The 21,637-nt window shown below is 37.3% G+C and overlaps 1 protein-coding gene across 2 annotated transcripts in view; it reads right to left on the reverse strand.

Annotated features, from left to right (window-relative positions):
• Positions 1-373: 373 nt before the first annotated feature.
• The window catches only part of LOC113049121 (anthrax toxin receptor 2-like), a 43,554-nt gene continuing 22,290 nt past the window's right edge, over positions 374-21,637 (reverse strand). For both annotated transcript variants that reach the window (XM_026211179.1, XM_026211178.1), the window contains one exon: positions 374-1,517. In XM_026211179.1, coding sequence (XP_026066964.1) covers positions 1,479-1,517 — 39 coding nt within the window. In that variant the 3' untranslated portion in view covers positions 374-1,478. The remainder of the gene's footprint in view (positions 1,518-21,637) is intronic.

The following is a 21,637-nucleotide window of genomic DNA, read 5'->3' on the forward strand; positions in this document are numbered from 1 at the left end:
TCCTGCCATCTTGCACACTTGCATGCCCACCGAATGTGAGCCACTGCGCCCCATTCTGTTCCCCCCTCAAACTTGATGGTTGTTGAACTTATTTTTAGTGTCATTTGATAAGCTTCCCTGCTTGCACTGAGACATCCCACTGACCCAGCCACTGGTCATTGTCTATACCACTTCCCGTCAAAGCCGGCACGCTTTGTCAGATTTCGACTCGAATATCCATTTTGCATCTGAAGTAGCGTATCGAAAGTGACTGGATCGTTCGAGCCTTTTTCTTCAGCTGCCGCCCCCTTCCTCCCCCACAGTGTTTCCACTGACACTGACATCATTCGCGATCGGCGTCGTGACAGCGCGTTAAAGAAATCTAAAATAAATATATATTGCTCGCTTTTCTGTGCGCAAGTGGAGGGGGGAGTGTGATGTGGATAATTTCTGGAAATGAACAATACTCATCCGTCCGTCGCCCCTTTCGGTTTGATCTTCCGAGTATATCGAATGAGGGTGTCACATTAGCACAGCTGAGGAACTCTTTAATTTCTACAGAAAATCTCATACAAAAGAAGAATCTCTAAAGTTGCCTTAAGATCGATCAAAGTTTGATATTCCAATGCCAACTTGTGCACAAATTTAGCGAGATCTGGTTGTGGCTGGACAGCTTTATTGATGTGTTAAAACTTTAAATGAGGGGCATGTTTCTGAATTGTGAAAGGTCTATGCATTAGTGAGCACAGAACAGACTGCCAAATAAATGGGGAGGAAGCACCAACCACCGGAGGTAAATCTGTCCCTCAAATCCTTGCCGGAAAGCTTTGGTCACAGGGTGTCTTGCGGTGCAATAACGCTCTATTAATTTCTCTGCGCTGTCCTCGCATTGATAGAAAGGTGTCTTCACAAACTAAAGGGCAAAGTCTTACTGCGTCCAATACCTTAGGGCGTTCTGTCTACAATTTGTCATGCGTGTGCACTTAAAATGACAAGATCTCCAGTCAAAGAAGCCCCGCTAGGCATCCGACAATAGTGGGCTTGGAGAGATTTTTGTGAAGAGACACTGCCAAGAGGCAAAGTACTACTGCACTCCATGAGCCTACTGGGATTAGTTCTACTTCTCAGCCAACGGCAAAGAGCCTCATCTCATTCGTTTTTTTTTTTTTTTGAAATAGCCTCCGTCTGTGTCCATAAGATTCTTTTTTTCACAGAAGACACAATATGGTCAGAACATGAAAAAGCCTGTGCTTTGCATTAAAGCTAACCAGATCAGCTGCAAAATCAGACACTTTTTTTTGTTGTTGATCTATCTAGTCATCCGCTTGCCATTGAGTAGCTTGAGAGATAGCAGAATTATAAGTTTTGGAAAGCCTGAACAAGATACTCTGAAGTGGCCAATGATAAGCTATGTCATCTCGAGTAAATTCTGTTTTTTTCCCGTTGTTCCATCTGATAAACTTGGAAGTCAAAGTATTTCAGAGACGGGATGCTGTCATCTATTGATGCTGCACCCGACTGAAGTTCATACAGCGTCCCTAGAAGAAAAAGAAAAGGATAATTAACTGATTGATTGATTCTTCCATTTTAAGTAATTCATGTTTTAGTATTATAACTATTTTTCATTAAATTATTGTAAACAATAACAACAACAATAAAAATAAAAATCATAATAATAACAATACAAACATTTTTGTGCCATATATATATATATATATATATATATATATATATATATATATATATATATATATATATATATATATATATATATATATATAAAATTACAGTATTTCAGATTTTTTTTATTACCTTTATGTACAGTATAATACTATGTACAGACATCAATCATCATGGCTTTTTGTCACAATGGCCCTCACCTCACTTGTCCACAAATATATAATTTACTTTCAAATATTATATGCATACTGCATATAAAATATTATAATACATGAATAGTGTATATTATATATATATATATATATATATATAATATTGATATATACATAATAAAACATCATATCATGGGGTTAAATGTAATGATCACATTTTCCTCAAAAATAACAAGTGTATTATTATTATTTTTATTATCATTACTTTTTTAAAATATACATTTTGAGTATTTCTGTTGAAAATAATTTTAAATAATCCTGGAAAATGTTTTATTTTGGCACACAGTGTCATCGTATCTCTCATTGTTATATAGTGTGTGTCTCATCAGCTGGAGAAACAGGGTATACTGGCACCAAGAGGGAGCTCTCGCCTAGCGTATAACCACCATACACACTCTCGCATGCATGCACACGCACACGCACACGCGCACACACACACACACACACACACACACACACACACACACACACATGTGCAGGATTTATAAATGTTCTACAGAACCTAAGCATTTTTAACACTGAGAGCTAATATATTTTTCCCGGCATGTATGACTGATAACTAGTGTGTAACAACCAACAATGAAAAACGAACATCACAGTAGCCTGCCCTAGTTTCAAGTCACAATTGGCATTAGATGTTGGAAGAATCCCAGCGTCTTCATAGACTATCCATGAATACGGGCTTTACGTTGTCCCTGCATTGTAAGCCAAGCGAGGCGCACCCTCTGCGATAGATCTCACTCCGTCAACAAATAAGGCACATCAGATGCTGTTTTGGCCACGGTTGATTGTGTGGCTAAGTTTCCTGGATTTTGCAGGCTTTGAAGCAGGAACTCTGAAAAGCTGTCCGCCTTCGCTACAAAGGCTGCGTGAGGCTCTGCTATAGGAGTCGACCAGGTGCCGAGCAATACGGTCATACCCGAACCCACGGCACGGTCAGACCCATTTTAACTCTATCGCTCCCAGGCAAGAGGACTTGGCATTGGACACTCTGAGACAGACAGAGCCCACCTGTGTCACGAGAATAGAAGGACCATGGGCTAGATGTCAAGGTGATGGCATTGGACAGGGTGTCGTGGGTAAAAGTAGAGAGAGTACGCTGAAGAGACATTTTTACTTGTTCTTCTCACTTGAGACTTGCAAAATGCAGTTGTCAAGAGGAGATGGATTTAAAATGTTACACTTCCTTTGTGTCTGAATTCTTTAAATAGTATAAATACAATTATATTTCAATCAAATCTGATGCAAATTTTGATTCATGTTTATAAAATGAGTCTGACTTCAAGTTCTTTGCACTAAACTGGTCAATATGCAGAACAAATAACGTTCAATTATTCTCCCATGAAGGCACAAATATCAAACAACGTCAGTTGATAATTGCTGAATACATAAAAGAAGGAATAATTACACCACACAGAGTATATTAAAAACTAGAAAGAGGCTTGATTGGCCTGATCAGAGATTTCTCATGGTTTCATGCCATCTTAAAGAGATCACACAAGGCTCAGTTCATCAAGAGCTTCACCTCTGTGACCCCACACATATGCTACACCTATACAGATCAGTCAAACAGAGACGGCCTGTTGGGGGGCCATCATTACCCCTCCATCTCTGCTCTTTGGAGCGCTCTCCGAGCCGCACCATTCTGACGGCCACCAGACTTCCCAGAAAGATGTCTGCTGCTCTGATTAGCCGTGTTCTTGGGCACCTGTCCAAAAGAGGGGTCTGCATGTGTTTTTGCATCTCATCTTCTGCTAGCCACTCTCTGGAACAGCTTGATTCCTCCAACCCTAGAACTCCCAGAGGAGCCGTCTTGCACTTTCTGTTCTTAAAAGGAGTGAGATCCATGAATTGAGAAAGGTGGAACTTGGAAAGTAGCCCATGTCCTTCTCAGGACCATTTAATCTCATGCAATGATGAGTATTTTATTCCCCTCAAAAGATGTATAACAGTGTGTACAGTATTGTTTGGTCTTTACATATTTGTCCATGTACTGTAGCTGATTTTCAAAAAAAAAAAAAAAAAATATATGTATATATATATATATATATATATATATATATATATATATATATATATATATATACACACACACAAAAAAAATGTGTGTATATAATGTATATAAAATCCAATTAAATGTTATACTTTTTAACACTATATTGTTAAAAGGACAGTAAGATCTGTAAGATTTTTTGAAAGAAATTATTACTTGTATTGGCCAAGGATGCATTAAAATGATCAAAATTGACAATCAAAACATTTATAATGTTAAAAAGATTTCAAATAAATGCTGTTCTTTTTAACGTTCTATAAAGAAAATTAACACAACATAAATATAAAATAAATACAAAAATATTAAGCAGCACAACTTTTTTTCATTTTTTTAAAGAAATGTTTCTTGAGCAGCAAATCAGAATATTAGAATGATTTCTGAAGGATCATGTGACACTGAAGACTGAAGTTATGATAATTTCCATCACAGGAATTAATTACATTTTTAAATATAGAAAAACAGCACAAGACTATGTCACAATATTACTGTTTTACTATGCTGTATTTTGTATCAAATAAATACAGCGTTTGTGAGCATAAGGGACCCCTTTAAGAAATATTAAAAACATTTATTATGGAATTTGACTGGTAGTTGGTGTGTTTGCAAATTTTAAATCAGGTTTCTAAAATCTTGTCCTGGAGGGCCAATGCACTGCAGAGTTTAGCTCCAACCTTGATCAAACTCACCTTACTGTGATTTTGTAATATTGATTAGCATCCTCAGGTGTGTTTGATTAGGGTTAGAGCTAAACCCTAAACTAAATCCCCCAGATTTGAGGATCCTTTTTTAAAATGCTATATTAATATATATGAATTGAATTGTTGTTTATATAACAATTTTGGACTTTTAATTGTATAAACATTTGATTTATACATTATAAGAGCATGCATTATTTGCAAAAGTGCAAAGTTTACATGCAATACACTGCATATAAAATAATCTTCTTTCACTGAAACCTTTCTGTCTTATTTATAAAAACTACTGTGACATTACAAAGAAAAAGGGTTGCCTCCAAAACCCTTCCCACATATTGAACATTTTAGAAGATCAAAATGGAACAGGAAGTGCAGCTGCAAACAGGCCTAGGGAAAATGCCAGAATGTGAGCAATCCTGCACTCTAGAGCTGGCCCCCACTATCTCCACACCCATGGTCCACATACGGCCCACATAGCACCGCCATCTGGTCTGGTGGAGATTCAGAACCAAGCCAAGAGAGCCTAAAATCTAACGCCTGCTGACAACTTGGATAAATTTTCCAGTCATTAAAAAGTGATATAGGCACTGGAACAGTGAATACATTAAAGCCTCAAGAAAAGGACAGTTTGAGCCACCAGAAACAGTGGAGAAGCTCTCGATTTTACAGTTGAGAAACTGTAGCTGTCACGGATGAATCAAAACGGGTCCTTTGACAAGAATTCAATTTTGAAAAAAGCATGTCAGCATGAGTCTCACAGGCTCCGGACGACCTTATAATGCTCTACCCGCAGCTTGCTTTGAAAGCGAGAGCAGACTGCGTGGTGGTGATCCCTGGAATTTAAGTCCACAGTCACAATGAGCCACAATGTCTTTTGGAGGCACACAGGTGCTGTAAATTACAAGGGTATAAAATACCCCCTCCTGCTGACACAATATTTTCAGCAAATCCTGCTGGCTCAAATCAAGTCTTCTGGGTAAATAAAGTGGCATATGATCAGCAATCAAGAACTGACGACTACCGGAGAATGATGGTTTTTAATCTTGAGAGACCGGTAGAAAAAACCCAACACTGGCATTAGGTGTCATTATGCTTACATACTGGTCATTACTGGCTCACATTTGAGGTATAACATTAGAGGCAAAGCTGATAGTAAACAAAAACAGACTCTACAAAGCATTAACCTCTGCTTGCTTAAGCATCTGTCACAGATCTGTCTTTACAAGTTCATTCAAGCAAACACTGTAAATAATATATATATAAATCACACGACTGAATCTAGTTATGTAGATCTTCTTATAAAGCAGATTAGTTCTGAACAATAACATTTAATGACAAATGTAAGTATTTTTTTGCCTTTGTTGCGAGTCACAAAATGAAAGGAAATAAAATGCTTGCAAAAATGATATATATTTCAGCAGTGTAGGTAATAGGTAATGACTTATGACTGGTCAATCACTATTTATTTTTTTTAAGTTATAGTCTATCTTAAACAACTGAAATTCATGAAATTCACACATCATGTTATTCACAAAAGAATGTATTTTGAGGGATGTCTCTGGTTCTTTCTCTCTCTCTCTGTACAATACAAATCAGTGGTCACCAAAATGTTTGGCTACTAGCATTCTTAAAATCTTCATCTTTTATGTTTTCACAGAAGAAAGAAAATGATACAGGTTTGGAATGAAATGAGGGTGAGAAAGCTTTTAGAAATGTTTCTTTTAGAGTGAACAATCCCTTTAACTATCATGTACAAGACACAATAGAATCTAAATATTCACAGTAATATCTTAATCACGGATGCAGTCAAAATGAACATACAGTACAATACAAGCAGGTAAGGGAAATTGAATGATTCAGATTACACTTAATTATTACTGCTCATTAAATTCTCTCATTTACATATTTCATTTGAAACCTGTATGAGCTTTTTCTCTTCTGTGGAAGAAAAACTATATTTTGAAAGAGGTTTTTGAAACAACTTTACGGTGAGCAAAAGTTGACAGAAGTTTGATTTTCTAATCATAAACTACATAGAACAATTTGATTTGATTTGGTTCTTTTTTAAGTATTGTTTCTTTTACTACAAACTACTTTTCAAATGTTTTTCTTTTGCTAACGAGCTCTCGAGTTCCCAAACCTACTTGAATCCTATGTCAGTTCGGTACCAAAGTAGACTTTTTGTAATTTTGCTGATCATCTGATCTCTGGAGATGACTTGCTCTGGGGAACCAACGTGTTGGAAAAGATCAACCCCCGGTTTCACAGACAAGGCTTAAGCTCTAGACTAATATGTAAATCTGAGCTGTTTTAACTAAAAGAAACTTGCACCGACTGATCTTAAAACATGTCAATGCCTTTACTTTGTCTTAAGATGCAAACTCCTAATTGTCCTAATTGAACTATGGCCTAATCCTGGTTTAGGCTAAGCCCTGTCTATGAAACCAGGCCCAAGTTTACAAAGCTCGGCTTAGCAGCATGGTCACCAGAAAACTATTTTCCTGTGAACGTAGCTTATGCAAAGCTGCACTACATCTGCAGATGTTTTCTGCTCCCCATCCTGTCTTTCTGTCCCCGCGTTTGTCAGAAAAAGTGCACATGATTGCCAGCTAACAGCTCTGGGCACCATCCCCTGGTTGTTTGAGAGAAAATGCCAGTCATTTTGGCGGAGCGCAGGCGCTCACAGACGGCACAGGCGGGCACAGATGGCACTAATGGACAAGCAGAATCCAACAGAGGGAGCAGGAACGAGCCACCGAGGAGAGCTATTCCAAATAGCAGCAGTGAAAGCCAGGCCCTGCTCAGCTTCAGCAAGGTTACCACTGCAGCGTTTCATCATAAAGAATTTAAAGTGATAAAATAATCATAAGGGGGGAGAAATCTGTTTGGCCAGATGCCAGCGGATCAGATGGGAGAAGATTGTTCTTAGTTAAATACATGTTTCAGAATAGCAAAACTTGAGACAGCAGGTATTTACTCCAGCTTGCCATCTGAAGAACAGGGAATGTTGTTTGTGAATGCTGTAAATATATAAATGTTTCATGCTTCACGCTTAAAATGATGCTCATTTTAGCGATTGATACACTGGTCATAATTTTCACAAGCTGCTGATGAAAAGTCTGCTAAATATGATATATATTTTTATATAATGTAAAGCTCATTCGTGCTTTTTTTCTCAGCAATACTTCAGCTGCTAACTGCAAATAAAATAAAAATATAAAAAAAAAAAAATGTTTTTTTATATATATATTAAAAAGTAAAATGCTTTCCTCTCTGTGAAAGCTGTATTTTCTCAAACTGTTTTCATGTTTGAAGTGTGCGCAGCAAAGCATACAAATATTTGAAACTGTTTTACATGAGAGAAAACTGTAAATGATGTGAGCCGTAACATGTTTGTAATTCCTGTGTTTAATTACCGAAACCCCTCAAGCCACTGAAAACTCCACTTCCTCACTCCTCTGCTTGTATGTGACTATTTCCCTTCTTCCCCTCCTCAGAGAAATCTCACGACACTGCAAATGAGCATCCAAACAAAGCTGTTGGGCTCATCTGTACTTTTTCATTTCTGGCCTGTCTCTGCAGCTTCAACTGGCCTGCAGTCAGGCCCCTAGACACGATAAACATTCAGCTGCACAAAAACCATAAGCTTGCACACAGGCTCACAGTCCAAGAGAAAACACACAATCTAAAAACTAGGGCTGTCAAAATCAGCATGTTAACACTTGCGATTGAATATGTTTCATGTTATTTATTTTTGCAAATTTAATCTGACTCTATAATTATAGCATTTTGTTAACCACAAACCCTCTCTTAGAAATTTGTAAATAAAGTACATACATACTTTATGTCTATATGTAGAGTACTTTTTGTATTTATCGTAAAACAACCAAAACTACTGCAGAATTCAATCTTTAGACAGCCGAATCAAATTTTGCAAATACAAATGCAAAAATAATTGTAAAAAAAAACAGTTTTTGGGAAATTTACTTAATGTGTTAATGCAATAATAGACTAACAGTTCTACCAAAAACTCTAAAGAGAAGCTTCTGAGAAGAGTAATGCGCAAAAAGCATCTAAGTGTATGTTTGTACTGTATGAGGCTCCCTTTCCCCTTGGACTCCTCTGTCTCCCCTTTCGCTTCCACCAGCGTGGCGGCAGGCGGGGTCACATGTGATCTGGGCCAGAGAGAGATGGGAGGCATGCGACAGGACTGGCGGTAATTGGAGGGAGCTGTCAGGATGGAGCAGCGTTGCATCCGTGTGAGATTCCTGCCATTTGGATTCGACCACACACACGTGCCAGGGCGCCTACCATCCCATGGGGTGGCATGCATTAAAACTAGTGATGAGGCTAATGTGTGTAGAATCGCTTCTGGCACCCAGCCCACAAAGAAGTCAATGGGTGACCTGTTAGAGAAACTGCAATGTATAGGAAAGTATACAGCTATTTAAAATACTACGAAAATCGGCTAGCTCATTTTATTTTTTGTGTAACCCTTGTAAATGATTATAAAGACTATGGACTAGTTATACGTTAATAATCATGTCTTCAAATTTTATACAAGTTTATTTTAAGTGTGTCAAATTTAATTTAAATAATCTAATCAATTGAAACTAAACAAATTATAATAAATTCAAATGTCCATATTAAAAAAAAAGGGAAGTTTGTATATACTTCATCATTTACTCAGAAAGTTTCCAAACAGTTGAGTCTGCACATATTCTATTTTATTTTGATTTATGACCTAATGATGCCTTTACGAGCAAGTCCCCCTCATTATTTAATGCAAAAAAAATTCAGCTTTAAATTACAGTAGAGAAAAGCTTTATTTATGTGGTGCTATAAAGCACAGGAGTGTAAATACACACTGGCTGCACACCCTGCTATATTCAGTAGCAACCCTGGTGATAAACCATCTTGTTATGTCTACTGGGGAAAATATGCTTATCAAGCCGCATGGTAATGTAAGCAGTAAATAACTTGATCATTGCACAGCAACAGCGGAAATCTAACAGCATGAAGCAGCTTCAGGCCACACTACATTACTAAGGAGAGCTGTATGTGTGTTTGTGTTTTTTTTTTCTTTTCCTAGACCACAACTGTGAGAACTGGGTTAATGTGACCTGAGTTGGTCAGACAACATACTGGTCAGGAGGAGAACACACAGGCACTTACACACAAACACACACACACTCACACATATTGAAGAATAAAACTAGTAATTTAATAGAACAACATTCTTCCGACATACACACCAAAAATCTTCACAACATTTTCAAGATTCCAGGGTGCAAGCACTTATTCAAAGACAAGACATCTGCATACAGGTGTAACAATGCTTCAAGCCAATAATCACAACAAATACCTAGAAATAACCACATTGAGTCGGTCTGAGCCTCTTGATCACCATTGTTCCATAGAAGACAACCCGTGACCTTTCCTCTAGCGTCTGCTGCAGCCTCCCATGGAGACCAGACACCAGTCACAACGTCACACCTTACACAGCTACTTCTCTGCAGACCTTTTGCTCATCTCCTCATCAACTTCCATTAACTCACAGCTGCATTTCTATTGCAGGAAATCTTAACAGATTATTTAAGATCAACACAGCTTATTGCTGACTAAACATATCTTTTCAAAATATGTACCTGGACTAAACTGACAAGAAAACAATATTTCGTCACTTTTGATCATGCTTTTATTTCATAAAATTGATCAAAAACAGTAGATGTTACTAAAAAAATCTGCTTCAAATAAATACTCTCTTGAACTTTCAATGAATCGAGGAATGCATGAAGAAGTTTCCACAAATATATTAAGCAGCCATTTGATAAAAATGTTTCTTGTTCACCAAATCAGCATATTAGGATGATTTATGAAGACTGGAGTAATGGCTTCTGAAAATTCCCTTTTGCCATCACAAGAATAAGTTACATTTTAAAATATTTTAAAATAAAATACAGTTATTTATTTCACAGTATTTCTGAAAAAAAGAATTCATTTAAAAACCCCATACTTTTGAAAGGTAGTGTATATCCACTTTCGATGCAGACCATGAGATAAAATTCTCCGTCTCCACTGTATCAGGAGGACGAGTGTCTGTATTCAGCTATGCAGATGTCATGATAACAAGCTGCCTGCTCAGGCTGGATGATATTGTGACTGCACGTCTCTATCTGTGTGTGAGAGCATGTTTTTCTCCCACTAAAACCAAACACTGTCTTGGGCAGTGGCGTCGGCCTGCTTCCCAGTCATTCTCTTTAAATGAGGTTTGCGAATACTATATAATCGGCTAAGATCAAACAACAAGGGGGTGGGGTGAGCGAGTGCGCTCTCAGCTTTGATGGTCCAACCAATGACAGCGTCTGAGGCCGTGTATGTGTGTTAGCAGAGGACAGGCCCTGTGGATGAGAGTGGGTATATTTGGAGGGGGGTGGGACTGGCTATTAAATGGAGGATGACAGGGAGTAATTATTCTAATGCGCTACTTTGCAGTGCGACTGGGTTAAGGTGTCAGCTGCGAGTCATTAGGCCTGACATGCGCTGGATAGCGATGAGACAGCTGTCTCCCTCCCAGGTGGGCTGACCCACACCGCTGCCACCACGCTAACCGGCCACCGTCAGGGTGCCTCTAGAACCAGTTAGCCCAGCCCTGGTAGTAGCTATGCTGTACCCTGTCTAATGAACACAGCCTCTTTAATTTTACTGCCCATGCACTCGTCAACTTTCTGTCTCCTCAGAGGAATAGAAAATGAAAGAAAAATGTAAGTCAAATAAAACAAAGAAGGGAATTTACTAAGAATGATAACGGCGTTCCTTTGCACACGCTGTCTATGTGGCAGTTTTAGTGAATTATGCAAATCAGAAAGCAGTGAAAATACACCCAAAAAAAATTTATTTGCAGAGTGCAATTTCCCAGTTTGTGGACAAGTACAGTACTAGGTTAAAGAGCTTGACTTGACTGCATGTCTGGAAATAAGTCTGGTTATAATGCTTATTTCTGTCATTTGATGAATCACTGAAATCATGATTGCTAGAAATTGTACAAAAGCATCTCAATTTCTTTTTTACCACCTACTTTCTGCAGTCAATAACAGTGAAATGTTAATTGCATCAGACAAATAGAGCTGAGTTTTATAAATAAAGCACACATTACAATAAGCCTTATGGTTTTGATAAATACAATGCAGTGCTATTTCAGTACAGTTAGCTCCAGTTTAATATAATATAATATAATATAATATAATATAATATAATATAATATAATATAATATAATATAATATAATATAATATAATATAATATAATATAATATAATATCCCGTGTTAACATTTTTTATTTACTACTGTAAATCAGGTCATAAAGGCTGCTTGCACAATAAATAATTTTTTGTATTTTTTTTTTATCTTTTGATTTTAGATAAAGCATATCATTTGATTTCCACACACAGAAGTCAACTTTCCAAAAGTATTTCATGTTAACTAACTACATATCTTACAGTGAGAAAAATCTACATAAATATGATTTATTTGCATATGTTCCGATTCTGGAGAATCAGTGCCCCCGAGCCAAGCCTCAGACGACAGAGATAGAATTAGTGCTAATATATGCAAACATTTACAAAGAGCAGAACTTTCCATATCCTTGTTACAGAGGATCATATCAACCCATACCCGATGGCCTTGCTTATGAAAAGTCATGAGTCTGTGCATATGTACCTGAAAGCAAAGTTCACATAAAAAAACCTATGAAGACAACAGTGTTAACCTATTCAAAATGAATCTACAAGACAGAGCAGAGACAAAAAATATTCACATGAAAATGTTAATGCTTAAGCTCTTCCGCATTTCTTTAAATTTGAAGTTATCATTGTAAAAAAAAAAAACATTTTGAAAGAAAGATCTAGAACGTAGCATACTTTTTGCACGATTTGTAACAGTTTTGAACCATTTTGTCAGGAAAATCCACAATTCTGGAATTACCATTTAGGATTCAGTTTTACATTCTATAATGCAGTTTTTCTCAACTGGTGTGTCATGACTTGGAGTCACGTTGTGGATGGCAGGGAAAAACTATGCTAAATGGAAATCAATGAAATGCAAATCCCAGTAAGCACTGATGACATGAAATGCAAATACTTGATTTTGAAGACATTTACTTTTGTAAATTAAAAAATTTTGGTTCTGCGTTGGGTGACCGCTTTATGTCCAATGTAAAATAAAAAATAAATAAAAATAATAATCAACAACAAACACTACGATGAAACCTGATATAATAAAAAAAAAATTAAGATTTCCTGTAAATGAGTCAGGACTGTTACACAATGTATTAATAATCATGGGAAATTCCCTCAGTCCTTAAAGTTATTACTCACATGCATGCTGAAGTGAACACATCCATGATACCAAACACATTTTGCCCCATGATTCCACTGGGCCCGAAACCAGAAACAAACAAGGCCTTCTGTTTCTAATCAAGAAAACCAGCATAGGTCATACACACACAGTCCTCCTGAGTCCTTGCCTTTCATTAGATCTTCCGTCATCATGTCATAATTTCTCGTTAACATCACTATCCACACTTTAAGTCTTAAAGGGGTCATACGACGTTGCTAAAATTAATAATTAATAATTATATTAAATAAATATTATTTTGTGTATTTGGTGCAATGCAATTTGTTTATGCAGTTCAAAAAACACATTATGTTCCACATTATGTACTTTATTGCTATTCCTCTGTGCCCTGCCTTTTTGAAACGTGTTGATTTTTGCCAAGCTTATCATTCTGAAAAGAGAGGTGTATGCTGATTGGCCAGCTATCCAGTGCATTGTGATTAGCTGAATACCTCAAGCGTGTATAGCACTTTATAGAATTATGAAGAATTAGAATTATATTGCTCGCTTTAACTTTAATTAGTGCTACTGTCTCTTCAGTTGGTAAATTACTACTTTGTACAGATTCTTTAACATTTTTTGAAATGCAATCAGATAAAATGCATGGAAATAAAGTGAGCAGTGTACAAAGATGATCTGTGTAAAGGATTGGTGTTGGACAGATAGACAGAACGGATTGGGTAAAACTCAAAACTTCTTGGGGAAGGAAATTTATGCGGCTGCTACTTCGGAAGGGTTTGGGCCATCTGATGGGTTAAAACTATTAAGACCACAAGAGCAGTTCTGCATCTGTGCACACAAAAACCAGGATTCAGAACTACTTAAATGCATTTGTTTTGAGACCCACAGATACATATCCAGATGATTGTGATCAAAACAAAGGAAAGTAAACAACGCCATTTCCCACAGATCTGATCTCTTTATGTCGAAATCTCTCTGCTGATGACAAACCCAGAGTCCTTTGTTTCTACTTGATTTGATCTATGATATGATTTATGGGACAGAGTGACCTATAAATCATTAAGGTTGACATCATCATTAAACTTCCTATGTTAGATTATAAACTGTTATGATGATCTATAATTATGATGAATGTCATATGGATTGTGGTTCACATCTCTGTAATTTTTATAAAGTGTGAGCATGCTGAGGACAAGTTTTGAAGTGACATTAGGGAACAGAAGCAGGACTCTTTGATTGAGTTTTCTGAGGGCACTAGCTTTCCTCCTCTGAGAGAACGTTTGACTGACAGGACGGAACAAATACATAAATGAATAAACCAATTTTTTCAACAGCTGCACAATAATTGTCGCATCTGTGTCCTTTCTTCCAATCAATTATGAACCACAAGTTGTAACTTATTTATAGCCAATTCAGACTCTAGTGATGAAATGTTAAAGACACTCCAAACGCAAAGTGATATAGGGATGCCAAACTTGAAATCTTAAAAAATACATCTGCTCAAAATTACATGCTGCATTGCATCAGACCTGTAAGAAAGTGACTTTCTGCCCACATCGTGGGACCACGAGTCTTATCTAAAAATTGATGTGATATGAGATCTAGAGGGAGATCCTACGGTGCAGTTTCACAATGTCTAGCCAAACACTGAGTTTCAGTATAGTGACAAAAATCAAGTCCTGCTTTTTAACACTGTTAAAGTCATGCATTATGTGAGCACAATTAATTAGTGCCTAATAAAGATCGGTTAAAAATAAAGAGGCCTCCCAAATTTGCATATTAAAACTAATTAGCATAATCAGGCCACTGAAATCCTGTGCATTGCATTCAGAGAGCTGAAAAAGAACAGCTACAAACTGAAAAAAGAACCGTTGTGTTTTATAAGCTATAGTAGTTTTTCCCTTTCAGATTAATTTTCTAACAGCATAAAATTACTACTATTGGCATACCTTCAACAATCTGAAGATTTCTTAAATTAAATACAAATTTCTTAATTTTATTTCTTTAACATAATGTATTAATTCAATTTAAATTGAACTATTTTACAATCGTCTTCCTTTCATTTGAATTACTTGATTTATTAAATTATTTTAAAAAAATGATTAAATATAAATCCTCAATTCTTCTTTTTTTTCTCTATTTTAATATGATCATTGCTGCAAAATGTACATATTTAAATATCTTAAAAACAAACCACTGAAAAAAATCTACGCAAATTGCGTTTTAAACAGTTGTGCACTGTGTTCATCACTTTAAATATTCAAATTGATCAGACGAGGGAAGGAGTGAATTACAATACATTACCGATTCCCTGTATGATTTCCATAGGTCTGTCACACACAAGGAGAAAAATCAATGCGACAAAGCAGCCCAGGGAATGTCTGACACTAACAGTAATGCTGTTTAATTAAAGCCAAGATTCCAGCTCTCATTGCAACGGGGCTTTGATTTTAATAGACGATGAAGAAATGGCCCGCATGTTGACGCGAGCACATTTGTAGCCAGTCTGGCCAAGGGAAAGAGAATGTACACGCACACACACACACAAACGCGGCAGGACATCAACTCGGATTGAATCAGGGGGTTAAGGGGAAGTACACAGAAGCTTGCGCCTGTGTTAAACAGTCTGCTAAAGGGGGCAGGTACCAGCTCACCCAGCTAATCAGCAGAATTTGCTCCGATACAGGAGGAAAAAGATTTCTGAGCACATGCCTCTGTCACATTCATCACTAAGATAAAAACCTCTGTAGGCTAAAACACTTGACCTCAATATGGGAACAAAAATGACAATGCAAACAAAGAGGAAGGGGAAAAAATATGATTGTTAATGGATTGCATTTTGTTATACTTGGATCAAGTCTTCAAACAAAGCCAAGCTGAAAGCTTATAAAAGGAACTGAAAGCATAAAGAGAAACTGTAAGAAAGACATAAATGATTTGAATATTTGTTTTCCCCAATTTAGACCATGTTCTATAGTTGTCATCCCATTGTCATTTATCTATCTCATAAACAAAGACTTTACTTTGACGTAAATTTAAATTTCATTCCACTGCTGAGGATTATACAACAACACTAATAGTAATTGAATAGTGCTTAATGTACTGGAGACAATGGCAAAAGCCCCAACAAATAACAAAACTGCTATCTATCTACATTTGTGGACAGGTTAGTTCCTCTCCAAACCCATCTAATGTGTACACTACTCTAACCCACGAGCTCTGTCATCCGCTTTGGCATTCCCCCCTGCCCCCCAGGTTCTAGTTCCCAGTGCCACCCTCCAAACCAGCTTACTGGGGTCCCCAACCTAATCCTGTTACCAGGAGGTCTGGCTGTTTGAGGAGGCTCATAGATTAACACGGCAGACATTGTCGAATTTTCAACCAGCCACATGGACATCTGCCCTACTTTCTACATTTCACGTATCCCCCCCAAAAAAGATGGAGAGAGACCTGGTTCAAAGAGCAAGGGGCCATTTCATGGAATCAGCAAGCCAGTCATTGTTAAAGCTGTCATTTCTCCTCTGGGGCCGGCGCGCTTTAACTGAACTGTCAGCTTTCTACTTAATGCTTGTTAAGGGTTACAGGCCAGTCTGCTGAGAGCACTAATGAGGACCAGAAAAAAGACACAAGCACGTTTAAAGGATGCACACCGATTGTCATAACAAACACAATGGTGCTGTAATGGCTACAAAAATTAGCTGCTCAAGAAAATTATGAAGATGTGAAGATTTACAGCAGAAGCTAAAAGACTCATGCTTCTATAAATATGTTAACGTTTCGTTGCGCGGTCAGATCTCTGCTTCCATAAACAAGTGCTTTCTTCTCCTTTATTATTTGTGACGCTCTGATTTAATTCCAATTACCCCAGTAATTAGAAATCTTGTGCCCTACGATCTAGAGTATGTTTCAACTTAATAACATTTGCCAGGTTTTATTTGTACACGGAGACCAGCACTTGCTTGTATTTGTTCACAGAACAGAAAGTGTTTTTTTTTTTTCCTAGAGGCAAACAATTCTGTATTTGTCACATGACATCCTGTGATAACACAATCAGAGAGAGATTGAATCATTAAATACTATTAAGCAGTCTTATCTCCTGTCATTCTTCTTGAGATGCAAGTCCACAATTTGTGCTCTTGTTTAATCAGCATATTGATTATACAAAATCTGCATATCAATGGGATACATCACGAAATAATTTATGGCCGAAAAATTAAGCCATTTAAATGTAACCAAAAAACAAATTTGCCTCAAAGCTGAAGTGTTTCGTTTCTACACACAGCATCACTAAATGGAACTACAGAAGTAATAACTGTTAAATCCAATTAAGCCGATTGCCTTGCTCCAAACTCACATCACTGCAATCACTGCAAATTCAAAAATAAAAATCACCTCAACTGCTGAAAAAAAATATAATAATCCCTTAAACAATACACCTTTTAGATGATTATTATATGTTAAATTAATTTATTTTTCTTCTCGCATTCTTGTCTTTGTTTTAAACATAAACTACACTAAATATAGGTAGGTTTATACTTAAAACAAGGAAACTACAATTTAAAAATTAGGCAATAAAAATACATTTTATTCAAGATATTGTGTCTGAAAACAAGTCCTTATATCAGATATGATTCTCAGCATTTTATTAGTTTATATTTCATTTGCTTTGAAATTTATTTAAATAATATATAGATATTTCAAATAAAAAAATACAATAAAGAAGTGTCTATTAAAAAAATAACAGTATTACAGTATTTACACATAAGTCTACAAATAGCTTAATACTTGTCTCTGGAATAAGAAAAAGTATCTTAACACTGTACAGCAAAAAAAAAATCATCACACAGAAGCTTGAAACGAAACGCAGAGAGTGCATAACTAAACGATGCTGCTTTTACCTAGTGCCAAGCAAACCACATTTCTGACGGTTGTTGTATTGCTGATCTGTTCAGAGCAGCTCAGTTCTGCTCATTAGGCAGTTGTCCCTCACTACAGCTGCCAGACCCACTTCATACTGGCCTTGCTAGTTCATTAGGACACCGTTCGCTCTCTTGGCTCCCGGGGTAAAACACAAACAGTTCGCGGTCTGCCGCTCTGCGCCCTAATCCAGTCATGAGACTGGGCTCTTAAACACTACTGCGGCTAAGCCTGGCCATGTGTGCCTCCGACCTGAGGGACCCGTCCTGCCAGCCTAGAGCCTTAATCTTTCCCTCGTTCTCACTCTCTCCTCCGTCCTCTACCCTGCTGCTATTTCTCCATGCCAGTGTAGCCTTCCTCTCTTCCTCTCTCCTGCCTCCTCTAATAGCATTCTTCAAGAGCCGGCCCTGCCGTGCTGCCCGCTCACAGTCTCTTAATTAAAATGCTCCCACCGCTCTGTTTATGTGACCGATGACTGTTAAATTAAGATGCTGTCACACTGGGCCGCAACAGTATATTTTATATTTATTTATATAATTATTTTTGCTGGGGCGAGTTCCGCCACAAGCACTAGGCCTCTGGACTGTGAGCTGACATGTTTTCTTTGTCTGAGGTCGGAATTTACACCATTTAAAAATACACTCCACCTCATTACAGCACTGCCCTAAGGAAGCAAGCAGTCTGCATGGGCTAATAAGGTATGTGTTATACAGAGAGAGAGATTTTAATAGGGTTTAATGTATTCAGAGGCTACGCTAAAGTGACATTATACGTCTTGAACAATGCTTTCTCGGGGTGTGGGGGGCCATTGGTGCTAAATCTGCAAATATTGCATTTGCACCAAGCTTGTATAACACGTTGAGCCTTCCTTGGCTTCAAAACCTCTGACAGTATCGACTCAGCCTGAGTAAGTGAGAGTGGGAGTTGAAACCAGAGAGAAAATGAATGATTGAAAAAAAAGAAAGAAGAAATATCCTGCTGAACGACATCTTGAAAATTAATATTGTAAAACCATCCTATCTATAATCACCATGAGTTAACATCATTACTCCCATACCACCCCCAGAAGTCTCCAGTGAGGAAACCAAAGCAATGAAAAGAAATTCTGATTCTGTCATCGTTACATTATCCTCTTGCCGTTCCAAACCTGCATAAAACTCTATTTTTTTGTGAAACACAACAGGTGAAATTTTAAAAGTTAATGATGTCCATAACAATAGTTTACCTAACTGACTTTCATTGTAGGGAGATTTTTTTAAATATATATATATATATATATATATATATATATATATATATATATATATATATATATATATATATATATATATATATATATGCTCATCTAAAAGGATTATTAGGAACACCTGTTCATTTTCTCATTAATGTAATTATCTAATCAACCAATCACATGGCAGTTGCTTCAATGCATTTAGAGCTGTGGTCCTGGTCAAGAAAATCTCCTGAACTCCAAACTGAATGTCAGAATGGGAAAGAAAGGTGATTTTAGCAATTTTGAGCGTGGCGTGGTTGTTGGTGTCAGACGGTCCGGTCTAAGTATTTCACAATCTGCTCAGTTACTGGGATTTTCACGCACAACCATTTCTAGGGTTTACAAAGAATGGTGTGAAAAGGGAAAAACATCCAGTATGCGGCAGTCCTGTGTGCGAAAATGCCTTGTTGATGCTAGAGGTCAGAGGAGAATTGGCCGACTGATTCAAGCTGATAGAAGAGCAATTTTGACTGAAATAACCACTCATTACAACCGAGGTATGCAGCAAAGCATTTGTGAAGCCACAACACGCACAACCTTGAGGTGGATGGGCTAGATTGGAAAAATGTTGCCTGGTCCAATGAGTCTCGATTTCCGTTGAGACATTCAGATGGTAGAGTCAGAATTTGGAAACAGAATGAGAAGATGGAACTATCATCCCTTGTTACCACTGTGCAGGCTGCTGGTGGTGGTGTGATGGTGTGGGGAGTGTTTTCTTTGCACACTTTAGGCCCCTTAGTGCAGATTGGGCATCGTTTAAATGCCACGGCCTACCTGAGCATTGTTTTCTGACCATGTCCATACTTTTATGACCACCATGTACCCATCCTCTGATGGCTACTTCCAGCAGGATAATGCACCATGTCACAAAGCTCGAATCATTTTAAATTGGTTTCTTGAACATGACAATGAGTTCACTGTACTAAAATGGCCCCCACAGTCACCAGATCTCAACCCAATAGAGCATCTTTGGGATGTGGTGGAAAAGGAGCTTCATGACCCAAATGTGCATCCCACAAATCTCCATCAACTGCAAGATGCTATCCTATCAATATGGGCCAACATTTCTAAAGAATGCTTTCAACACCTTGTTGAATCAATGCCAAGTAGAATTAAGGCAGTTCTGAAGGCGAAAGGAGGTCAAACACAGTATTAGTATGGTGTTCCTAATAATCCTTTAGGTAAGTGTATATTAGGGGTGCACCGATCAAGATCAGCTGATTATTAATGCGCATCTCGTCAGTAAAGCCGGTTCAATGATTAGCGGTAAATTCAATCAGGTGCGCGATTTCACAAAGAGCAGCTGTTACTACACAGAGACCTTGTTAACTGACTAGCTGCGCAAATAAACGCTGATAATGAACGTGGATTTGTGCAGCTAGTGCACCGATCAAAACCCGATCTTGATCGGTGCACCCCTAATATATATACTGTATAGATAGATAGATAGATAGATAGATAGATAGATAGATAGATAGATAGATACGGGTTTGGAAAGATGAGAGATAATGTTTTTGTCATGATTCTGCCTTCATGTCCTGACTTTTTTGTCTTGAGGCAGGATCATGACAGACCCGTGTTTTGTGTACAAGCACATGGCCTTGTCTTTGGGCCATGTGCTTGTGTTGTCTCGTCCCCTTGCCCCGCCCCCTTGTTATCCTAGTTTTGTCGTGATTGCCTTACCTGTACCACCTGTTGTGTCTTAATTAGTTCTCCTATTTATATCCCCTAGTGTGCTCTGTCTTTTGTCGGTTCATTGTTTCTATATGCTTCTACATGGTTCCTGTGATTGTGTCTACATATGTGTTCCTTCATGTCAACTTGTGAGATATTGTATCATTGTCACCCCTTGAAGAAGTCGTTGTATAACCATGAGTGTTTGTTTGTAGTTAGTGTTTAGAGTCTTTGTTTATCTTGTCAACCCAGTCCTGTTTAGTTATTTAGCCTCTACCCTTGTCATTGTTTTCCCCCTCGTGGGTTTTGTTTTCCCCTTTTGTGTATAATAAATCCTGTGTTTTGTGCATTCCTGTCTGCATTTGAGTTCATCCCTACCCTCCACATAACAGGTTTCTGAATACAAACAAATGTTTTAAACTGTGCAGTACTTTGGGCAAAAAAAAAAAATCTAAATATTTAACTATTTTATATGCACTACTATTCAAAAGTTTGGAGTCAATAAGATTTTTTTTATTATTATTTTATACTTTAATTCAGCATAGATGCATTAAATTGATCAAAAGTGAGATTTCTAATTATACAATTATACAAGATTTCAAAAATAAATGGTAACAAATCTGAAGGTTCATATGACACTATGAAAGTTCACTTCTGCCATTACAGGATTCTAAAATATATTCAAATAGACAGCTATTTTATGTTGTAATAATTTTCACAGTATTACTGTATTTTTGGTTTAATACATCCGGCCTTTGTCACCATAAGAGACTGCTTTAAAAACCTTTACAAAAATCTTA

The sequence above is a fragment of the Carassius auratus genome, chromosome 30 (assembly GCF_003368295.1).
Source record: "Carassius auratus strain Wakin chromosome 30, ASM336829v1, whole genome shotgun sequence".
Lineage (NCBI taxonomy): Eukaryota > Metazoa > Chordata > Actinopteri > Cypriniformes > Cyprinidae > Carassius > Carassius auratus.